We start from the raw sequence: 11,315 nt of genomic DNA on the forward strand, positions 1-11,315 counted from the left end.
TAGTTCAGAAACATATTTTGGGTGTTTTATTCTCACTTTCTGTTTCTTCCACAACGTTGATTACAACTACATGCAAACGGAAAATTATGCAAATTTGGCGATGACGTCATTTAGTGACTTCTGGCGACTTTTAGGACAGCCAATAGCTGCTTTCCTGAGGAGCTGGCAACACTGGCCTTTAAAACCAGCCGCAGCCGGCATCGCCTCACTTCACCTCGGATCGCTTCTGTTCGGGTCTCGGGACTTTTCTCTGGAAGTTTGTGTCCAACATGGCGCAGATCAACACCTGCCTGAAGCGCACCTTCACCATCTTCAACATCTTCTTCGCGGTGAGTTTTTTTTTTTTTTTTTTTTTTAAATCCGGTTTTTATTTTTATTTATATATATATATATATATATATATATATATATATATATATATATATATATATATATATATATATATATATATTTTTTTTTTTTTTTTTTTTTTTTTTTTTTTTAAACACGCAAATTAGGCGTGAATTTAAAGTGCGCAGTGCAGGTGGGAGTCGTCAGTGCGCATGTCCGAGAAACAACACAAACAGCGTTAAATGTCAAATTTAATGAACTTATTGTGATGTTTGTTTGTTTTTTAGTTCCTGCACAACCTTTTACGCCTTTTCTAAACTTATTTTTAGTTGATTTAATGTGTTTTTGTCTGGTTTTTAATTAGTTTAGTGCTTTGTGGTCTTGTTTTTAAATAAACTGTGCCTTTTTAACGGTTAAATGTGAATAAAAGTCAAACAAATGGCTCATTTTAACGAAAAAAACAACGAAAATTCATATTATTCTCATGTGAACTAGTAAAAAAGCCAAAACTGAAGGGTCAAAAAGCCTCAAATGTGAATAAAATTATAAGAAATGGCTCATTTTGACTAAAAAAACAATGGAAATTTCAGATTATTCTCATGTGAACTAGTAAAAAAGTTCAAATTAAAGAGTCTGAAAGCCTCAAATGTGAATAAAAGTCAAATAAGTGGCTCCTTTTGACTAAAAAAGCAACAAAAATTCTGATTTTTCTCATTGCAATCAAGTAAAAAAAAGTGTAAAGGCCTGAAATGTTTGCTGGTTTCGTGGAGTCACCGGTGGTTTCTGGTTGTTAAATGTGACCAGAAGCAGCTGTTTTCTGAAGCAGGAAGCGCCTTTTTTCGCTGTTTTGTCTCGATGAAAGCGTCTCGGCTCGTTTCTCTTCCGAAGGGAATGTTTGTTGGCTGGATCTGCGGCCGTTCCAGGTCAGCCAACAGCTGGGAGTCGGTCTCAGGTTTCAAAACTTCCACTTCCTGCAGAGCTCCAGGTTCATCCATCGAGCTGCTTTTAGATCCAAACTGGACCTAAAGTGGAGTTTAATCAGGGTTTAATTGGCTTAAAGGTTCCGGTTTTCCGACATCTGAGAGGCTGGCAGCCATTTTATCTACTGGATGGAAGCGTTTGGAGCAACAGATGTCTGGAAAAACTCCAAATGTTTGGATTTCTGACTGTTAAAACTCACTAAATGGTTAAATGTTTGCTTGTAAAAGTGTAAAAATGACGCTTTAGTTCAGTAGAAGACATAAAAGTTGGTAGAAACGATCAACAACTTTTATCTTGAGGTTTCAGCCTCGAAACTTTAACTTCCTGCAAAACAAACAAACATTTGTGGTGTTTTTGAGTTAAGTTCTACATTTTGACCTTCAGCAGAAGCAGAACTTTGGTGGAAAGTCGAGATTTAATCTGTTGAGACGCCATCAAAGCAGCAGAGCGGCCATTTTCTAAAGCTGAAAGTTATGCAACCCAAAGAGTTCAGAGCAAAGAGCAGCCAAAAGGTTGAAAGTGTCCAGTTTACAGTGATGTAGGGACACAAAAAGCAGATTTCTACATCTGAGGAACTTAAAGAAGCACATTTTAGGGTGTTTTTGTAATTTAAAAACTTACCGATTGTTGCATAATCATATTACATAACAACCGAAACTAGAAAAAAACACAGAAATGTTGATGTAGTTTTGTATAAAATCGACTTCCAAAATGTTAAAAACCTCCAAATATGTAGTTTAATGTGATGTTGGGACTCAAAACAGCAGATTTCTACATCTGAGGAACTTAAAAAGGAATAATTTTGGTGGATTTCTAGTTTAAATACTTATTGATTGTTGCATAATCCCCTTGATTTATAGCAACAAACTGAAAAAAAAACAAAGAAACGATGAAATAGTTTGTTATAAAATCCCCTTCTAAAAAATAAAAAACCTCCAAACATTTAGTTTAATGTGAAGCTGAAAAGCTTAAAGGTTTTTTTTTTTGGATTTCTTATTTAAAAACCAACAGAATTGTTCTGCATTACATTTGAAAACCAAGCCTTAATTCACAATAAAAAAATTAAATATTGTAGAAACATCTGAAATTGTAAAGTCACTGTAAAAAAAATCTGCGTTTTAAATTTATTTTCAACCATTTATTTCAGTTTGTTTTTACTATTTTGCTAAATTATAAAAAAAAGAACCAGTGAAATCACAAAACAAGGAAAATGTCCCATCAAAATTTTATAATTTTACAAATGCTAATTTGTTCGCTGTGTTTAATTTAGCAAAGTATATTAATATTTTGCAGGTATTTGCTGTTATTTTAACAAAATATGTAGATTGAAGATTGAAAGATGGTAATGTTTAAATAGTTATTTCACAGGTTTCCTCAGTTTTGTTAAATTACAAAAACAATTTAGTAAAATCACAGAAAAAGTGCAAATTGACTTGGGAAGAAAATAATTTCAAATTATATTTAAAAAAACAGGCTAAAATTGTACATCAGTTTTTTTGTTGTTTGTTTTAGGGTCATAAAATCACGCTTTTTACAGATTTTTTTTAAACATATAATTGTTATTTTAAAAAGAGAAACTATAAGTTAAGCGCTGAAGACCATAAATAATTTTTAAACTTTTATTTTACAGATTTTTCCTTGTTTTGTTAAATTACACATAAGTAAAATCACATGTTAAGAAAATTTTTGAAATAGTAGTTAATTTCAAAATTTTTTTTACAACTGGCTGTAGAATTAAACTTTTTAAACTTTATTTAAATGTGCTAAAAATATTATGAATTTCCAGATACTTGCTGTTATTTTCACAGTTTTTGTTGTCTTCTTGAGGCACCTTCTCTTGTTGTTTTTTAGTTTTTTTTTAAATGTTTTTTTACACCGTAGTTCCAGTGCTTGTGGTTTGTTTTTATTGGCTTTAATAAACTTGTTGGTGGGTTTGTTTTTATTCTTCAGCTCGAGTTCTAATAAACTTTTTTGTTCCAGAGTGTATTTTTACAGCGTTGTTTTGTATAGGGTCGTTCTGATTTTTTTGTTTTTTGTTTTTCTTGGTTCTAATAAAGCCTTTTATTTTGTTTGTTCCAGATTGTGGGCGGAGTCATCATCGCTCTCGCTCTGCTGTGTCAGATCCTCACCAATGTGGAGGGACGAGAGAACGTGAGTTGAAAATGGTAAATAACTGCACTTACTCCTGTCAGCCTGAATAAATCCTGACGTGTGCAGACGTTGTTCTGTTCCAGCTGGAGGGTCGGACCAGCAGCCTGGTCGGCCTCTACCTGTTCGGAGCCATCACCATGATGGTCGCCATCCTGGGCGCCTACGGAGCTCACAAGGAGAGCAAAGCCTCGCTGGTCGTGGTGAGTAGAGAACGTTTCATCACATCGGGTTCATAAACCGGGTCAGCGGTGACGTCTGAGGGGGAAAACCAAAGACAAACATAAAGAGAAACCAAATAAGAACCAATCTGAGCTGCAGTTTGTTCCTGTTCTGCTCTGAACTTCCTCTGAGGCACCAAAACGGGGAAACTCCTGAACGTTTTCACCATCATTTATTACAAAATCAGCTGTTTTAGCTGTGAATTAGAGGTTCATTTCAGAGGAATCCTGTTGTACTACAGCAAAAAACTGTGACGTTATGTGAAAAATACACAAAATGCAGCATAAATTTACAATAAATGAAAATTAAATGCAATTATAAAAGAATTTAATGTGAATGTTTTCATACAGCTTTATTTTTCACAATTAATTTTAATTTGTACTGAGTTCTACCAATTACAAAATGTATTTAAGTCATTTTTTGATCTATATATTTATAAAACAGTGTATTTTTGTAAAATGCTGCGACCAGTTTCAGGATAAATTCCTGGATGTTTTTGCCAAAATTTATTGGAAAAGTTGCTGCTTTAGCTGTAAATTACAGGTTTATTTCAAACAAACCCTGCAGTAATAGAACAGAAAACTGAAGTTATGTGAAAAATGGATAAAAAATACACAAAATGCAGCATAAATTTAAAATATATGAAAATTAAATGCAACTATGAAAGAATTAAATATGAATATTTTCACACAGCTTTATTTTTTCGCACTTAAATTTAAATTCTTACCAAGTTCTAAGTTTTTCAAATTTTTTTTCAAGTCTTTCTTCAATTTAATATGTATTTATAAAAGAACATACAATAATGAAAAAACAGAAACGATGTTATAGAGAAGTTTAAACTGGTTCATGAACCTGAGCACAAGTTCCATTTTCTTTTTTTTTTTTTTTTTTTTTTTTTGTTCAGGCAGTTAAAATCTACTAAACTGGAGACAATAAGTGAACAAAAATGCACCATAAATTTCAAATAAATGAATATTATATGTGAAAATTTGTACATTTAACTTTACAAATCATACTCATTTTGAAAAAAATTGAGTCATTTTGAATGTCACATTAGACAATTTTTTTTTCATATTGAACCACTCACAACTGATTTTAATAAAGTTCCTTCATTTTTTTCAGCATTTTTAGGTTTCAGTTTTGCTTATGTATTTAAAACTATCACTATTTTATGTGTCCTTAATTAAAATTAATTTAGGTGACTTCTGATAGATGCCTCTAAAGGAAAACTAGACTTACTGAAGTGAAACAACCTTATTTATGTTGTAAAATTAGCCATAAAGAAACAGTTGTGAATCGTGAAATCTATGTGAAAAGGGTCTGTGTTTTCTAACTGGAGACTGTAAGTGACCAAAAATGCACCATAACTTTCAAATAAATGAATATTATATGTAAATAAATGGTGAATATTTGCTCATTTAACTTTACAAATCACATTCAGTGTTAATTTGAGTTTTGCCTGTTATATATATTCAACAAGCTTTATAGCATAAAGCATCTTTCTAAGGAACCAAAGGATGGTTATCTGATTAAATTAATAGTTTTCCTTTTTTTCATTTTAAAAACTCATTTAATACTTTATTTCTTGTGTTACTGTACAGGATTTGGTTGTAAATATCCTGTAATTGGCAGAAAATTATTAGTAAATTGTTTAAAAGTAAAAAAGTGTCACAAAAACCAGATAATTTGGAGTCTAAAGCTGCCTCTGTACGCTTTTAAAGGTTGAGTAAAAGACAAAACTGAGGTTATCTGATGGTTTTGTTCTGAAGAGAGCAGCTTTTTTTAGATGTTCTCTTACATTATCTTGATTTTTTTCCTGTCGTTGTGAAACTATGGTCAAAGTTAAACCTTGTGGAAATCCCCCGTTGCGTCAGATTAAGTGTTCTTAAGTCTGTTTCTTTGTGTTTCTCCCTTCAGTTCCTGGTCTGTATGATCATCGGAACCCTGCTGATGCTCCGAGCTGGAATCCCGACCGCCATCGCTCGTCCTCAGGTAGAAACCCAACGCCGCTGAATTAAAGATTTAACGGATTAAAGAGGAAGCGCTGCAGGTCATTTGTTCAGCAGACGCTCCTTTCTTTGTTCACGTCCGCAACACCGACCTGCAGTTAACAATGAAAGTGAAATCAGACACTCAGGACGGCTTGAAATAAAGAAGCAAAACATGAGAGTAAAACTTAACACTCGACTTTGTTCCTCCAGTCTGTTGATGAGAAACAGCAGAAGTATGAAAAGTAGCTTTAAAAATAATTAAATTCAACTTTGATTACATGATTAGGAGCGAATTTGTGGCCATCATTATGTTAAAAAAGTATCTGACCTCATTAAAATAACTTTAAAACTTCAGCAGTAGAAGTTAGCAAAATATTCTTAGCGAAAAATCAACTTTTGTTAATCTTAATTACAAACAAAATACAATAAGAAGCTAAATAACAATATTTAATAGACATAACAAACAAATAAAATGAAATATATAAGAAAAAGTGTCTAATATACTAATTAACAGACATTAAGTTTAGTTTCATCACTTTTCTACATGATCTAAAGTTATGTTTATACAAAAATTATTACCTTTTAAAAAAAGTTAATTACTGTAGTAAGGCTATTCTTGGTAGTACAACTAATTTATTTATTACAGCTTTTATAGATTTTTTTCATATTCTATCCATTTCTAATAATAATTGTAATTGCAAAAATAAGTATTGGATATAAACTGAAACAAATAGTTTGAATGTAAATTATTTTTCTAAAATGACAAAATATATTAATAATTTTGCTAAAATTTCTCTACAGACTATTTTTAATATTTTGCAAAGCAGCAGTAAATAATTAGCTGCAGCTTTCACCCATTTTTATTATTATTTGATTTTACTATTATTGTTTATTAACAGTATGTTTGTTTTAGGAAATAAAAATCAGCTGATCTGAATACTTTAACACCGTGCCAACACTTCTACATTTTCTAATTTAATTCAATTTGTTTGTTTTTGCAGATTGAGGGCATTTTGGAGCAAAAGGTCCAAGAGTTTCTGCCACTGGATGAATCTCAGCCTGACGTACAGAATATGGCCAATTCCCTGCAGACGGCGGTGAGTTTAGCTTCTTTATTGTTGCATTGTACATCATTTACTTTAAGTGCTAAATAAATAAAAAACTTCTGATTGCAGTCATGGTCATGAAATGTAATTTGATTTCAAAATATACAATTTGTAAAATGCCTTTGTACTTCAGTCCGTACTTGCTTCCCAGTCCGTATTATTATTATTATTATTTATTATTATTTATGTAAATATCTAGTTTAAGAATGTACAATAATGTTTATTTATATAACTAAATGAAATATTAAGGTTTAGACTCTAATTTATTAATTATACTAATTTACCTTTAACAATTTAGGGTTAAGATCTTACAATGTTATGTAAATTGACCTGATGAATCCAAATTTTAAGGTTAGAAATTTACAAATTTAACGGACTAATTTAAACATAAAGGTTGAAACCTTGAGGATTCATCATTGGAGGTTCTGAGACTTTCGTTGGCAAACCTCAGCATTTCCAGGTTGGACACAGATTAGTTTCATTTACTGCAAGTATAAAACCAAACTTTCAGAATCAGTCAGACCAGTAGATCAATGTGCTGCCATTGGTGACTTTCCAGGTCATAAGCTTTTGTTGACCGACCGATTTTCGTTCCCAGAATCTCACAGGTGTGGCTCCAGCCTCTGATTGGCTGGCATTCTGACAAATAGGTGTGTCGTCGGGCGGAAATTCAGAGCAGAGTCAAGAGGAAATGATTTCATTGTCACGCAACGATCTTTTATAATGTCTAAAGGTCGCTTCGTCTTTGTCGGTCACTTCTTGTTTTTAAGGAGAAATGTGACTCAACACATCTTTTTTTTTTAAGTTCTTTCACTTCTACATTCATATTTCTGATCAAAACGAAAGAAATATCAGAAAGCAAAAGACAGAACATAAAAATGGAGCTGATTTTAATAAGGTTCCTTCATTTTTTGTCAGCGTTCTTAGGTTTCGCAATTATTTCTTGTAGAGTTATGACTTACTGAAGTGAAACAACCCATAAAAACCAGCTGTGAATCCTGAAGTCTGTGAAAAGAGCCTTTTTATGTGTAATCTACATAAAAGCATCGGTGTAAAGTTCTTCTCAGGCAGCAGCTTTAAAAACAAACAAGCCTTTGACGTGTTTTTCACCACAGAGCAGATTATGATCGGTTGGAAACTTCCCTGGAGGTTAAACCACCGCTGCCCTACTTTTATTGCGTCGACACAAAGCAGCAGATTAGACTTCCTGTTTCAGCTCTTTGAAATTTGCAGCATGTAAATTCTACCTGCAGCTAATATACAACAGAGTCAAACTAGTGTCAGTATAATTCAATAAGAGTGAAATAAAACTCACAGAAGCAAAAAAAAGTGATTTCACAAGTAAAACAGACAAATATGTGTTGGATTATATCAACATTAATCAGACTCGGTACTTTATCAGCATACTTTAATAATAAAGGCTCCATATAAAGACTAAAACTGCATTCCTTTACTAGTTTTTATGCCAGACCTACTGCAGGACTAAACTTTTCACATCTGTAATGGAAGTGAAAGTTGAGGTTTAGATGCTGCTTTTGAGTCATTTCATACAAAATATTAGCAATTTTGAACATTTTTGTCAAGTTTTTTTGAGGCAAATTTTTTGACACATTAAACAAATTCAGTCATATTTGACAAATTTAAGTCACATTGGGCAGGTTTTGAGTCATTTTTAGGCAAATTATTAGTAATTTTTGATGGAGACACTGAAAAATATAAGTCACTAAAACCCAAATCAAAATTTTCTCAGATTAGATGAATTTTGAGCTATTTTTGACAAGTTTTTTTGTTCACATTTAACAAAATTTGAGTCATTTTTGGCCAAATTTTTGACAACTTTAAGTCATTAGACAGATTTTGAGTCGGTTTAGACAAAACATTAGTAATTTTTGACAGAGACACTGAAAATGATCAAACATCACTAAAATCTTTTTTTTTTTTTTTTTGAAATCTGCAAATTCCTACATTTGAGAAACTGGAACCATCAAGTTTCTTTCCATGTTTGCTTCTTAAATATTTGCTTTACTGTCATCTTTTCTCGTTTCCATGACGACCACTAACCTGTATTTCTTCTTCTTTGGTTTTAGATGCACTGCTGTGGTCTGTTCAGCTACAGGGACTGGAGGAAGAACATCCCAGAATCCTGTTCCTGCAACCCGGAGGAGGAGGTAGGCCAGTGTCGGAACGTCGAGTACAGGGTGAGCATTGAGCGACGATTTATCCGATTCGTCCCATTGATCCGATTCTTCACGTCCACATTTTAACTCTTATTTTTTTATTTTCTCTTCCAGAACTTCATATTTCAGACGAAGTCCGTCTACGCCAAGGTCAGTAAACCAGATTAGTCCTGAAAAGATGAATGAGAACAAAGCTGAAAGTGAAACTCTAAGGAATGTTTTTAATTCCAGCCCTGCTTCCCCATCCTGATGCACTACATCCTGCTGTTCGCCGACATCCTGCTGGGCATCGTCTTCACTCTGGCTATTCTGGCCGTGAGTATCTTTTTATTCAGGAAAGTTTAGTTTTATATCCATCGGTGCGACAAGTAAACCTATCGGGGTGTAACTGGATGTTTAAGAGTCCAGTTTTGTCTGTTATTGGAGCGTCCTCTAGGGGGCGCCACAGGAAAAAGTCAGAATTTCAGGGTTTTAACAATTTAAAGTCTTATTTATTTATCAGGCCAAACTAAATATATGTGAAAATTTATTAATATCAGTGTTTAAGTACAGATCAAACAAATTGTCTCAATTATTGAACTTTACCAGACTAATTATTAGATGTTAACGTGACGCCCCGACAATATTTAACATATAAAATTATTCAGCTAGTTTAATAGTTTAAGTAACTACAGTACTACAAAGTATTAATAAACACATCTACCAAACAATAATACAATACTCTTTATTTATGTAAATGTACTTTACTAATTTAAATATTTAGGATTAAGTTCATAAAATTTTGTTGGACTAATTGATGTCACAGACAAATTTTACGTCATTTTGGTCAAATTTTTTTATACTAAACAATTTTCTGTCATTTTTTAACAGCTTTTGGCCACATTGGACACATTTTGAGTCATTGCGGACAAACTTTTTGTAATTGACAAATTCTTCTCACATTAAGCACATTTTGGACAATTTTTTGTCAAATTGAGTAATTTTAGACAAAATTTTAGTCATTTGTGACAGATTCTTCTCACATTGGACAAATTTTGTGTAATTTTGAACAAATTTTTGTTTGATTAGACAATTTTCTGTCATTTGGCAGGTTTGTCGCATCAGACAAATTTTGAGTCTTTCGGGAAAATTTTGGGTCATTTCAGACAAAATTTTAGTAATTTTTGACAGTTGTCACAGACGTATTTTGGGGCAAACTTTTTGATACAAACAACTTTCAAGTAATTTTGGACAATTCGAGTCATTTCTGACAAATTTTTGTCACAATAGACAAATTTTGAATAATTTTAGACAAAATTTTAATAATTTTTGACAGATTCTTCTCACATTTAACAAATTTTGGGGGGGCAAACTGAACAACTTTCGAGTCATTTTGGACAAACTTTGATTTCTGACAGATTCTTCTTGCATTTTGACATTCGTCACATTAAATATTCACATGTATTTATTATTTAAAGTTAGTGATCATGCAGTTATACTCGACCAATTTACAAACTTTTTTTATAATTTAATGCACAGATTTACCAGACTAATGGAAAAATATGAATAAATAACACAAAAATAATGGTTTCCCTTTTAGCAGCAAAGAAATGTATTTTACCTTTAAGAATATTTAACGTTGAGGAGAAACGGAAAGTAATTAGTTACATTTAGTTTTATTCTTGAAAATAAACTATTTATCCTGTAAATACTACTCCATGAAGCAGGTTTATTACGTCTGTTTAGATAGTTTGCTCCTGAATGTGATTTTTGTAGCTTTTTACCTTTTTAAACAGTTTTTCCTGTGTTTTCCTGCAGCTGCTGGGTCTGGTCCTGTCCTCCATCATGATCCATCAGCTCCGTTATCCCAGCCGACCCACCGTCCTGCTGTCGGTTCCAGCCATCTTCACCCCGGCGCCGCCCAAATACCAGGAGCTGCACAACCCTCCGGCCTACTGAGGCGCCGGCGCCCCCTGCTGGTGGAAAGCTCGGGTTCCTGTTGTTGTTTTCTTGATTATTTCTGGTTGTTGAACTGTGTCCAAAGTGCCTGAAATGTCTGATGTTGGAAATGCACCTTTTTTATTTTCTCTCTAGAATAATAAGGACTGTAAATGAATCTCATGCCTCCAGAAGAAGAAGCCTAAAGAGGGAAAAATGTGAGAAAATTAATCTTTGTATGACATTAAAAGTCTCTATTTTGAGTTTAAAGTCCAAGATTTGACTCTTTATTTTTCTATTTTGAGCCAGAAACACTCAAATTTGGGCCAATTTTGGACAAACTTTGACTCATTTCTGACAGATTTTGTCACATTAGATGAACTGTGAGTGTTTTGGACAAAATTTAGGTCATTTCAGACAATTTTTTTGTAATTTTTGACCAT

At 32.8% G+C, this 11,315-nt stretch overlaps 2 protein-coding genes across 4 annotated transcripts in view; one reads left to right on the forward strand and one right to left on the reverse strand.

The window, feature by feature from the left end:
* ptprr (protein tyrosine phosphatase receptor type R) overlaps positions 1–3,635 on the reverse strand; it is a 56,006-nt gene extending 52,371 nt beyond the window's left edge. For 2 of the 3 annotated variants that reach the window (XM_035944576.2, XM_035944575.2), the window contains exon 1: positions 3,495–3,635. The gene's annotated coding sequence lies outside the window, so the exon portion shown is untranslated. The remainder of the gene's footprint in view (positions 1–3,494) is intronic. The other variant, XM_055006426.1, reaches the window with a different exon arrangement.
* LOC111563451 (tetraspanin-8-like) lies at positions 170–11,148 on the forward strand. The gene is made up of 9 exons (XM_023262524.3): positions 170–329; positions 3,391–3,462; positions 3,546–3,662; positions 5,599–5,673; positions 6,674–6,769; positions 8,866–8,976; positions 9,070–9,105; positions 9,187–9,270; positions 10,753–11,148. Exons 1-9 carry the CDS (start codon positions 270–272, stop codon positions 10,891–10,893), a joined length of 792 nt encoding a protein of 263 aa, XP_023118292.1. The 5' UTR covers positions 170–269; the 3' UTR covers positions 10,894–11,148.
* Positions 11,149–11,315: the final 167 nt, after the last annotated feature.

The sequence above is a fragment of the Amphiprion ocellaris genome, chromosome 21, assembly GCF_022539595.1.
Source record: "Amphiprion ocellaris isolate individual 3 ecotype Okinawa chromosome 21, ASM2253959v1, whole genome shotgun sequence".
Classification (NCBI taxonomy): Eukaryota; Metazoa; Chordata; class Actinopteri; family Pomacentridae; genus Amphiprion; species Amphiprion ocellaris.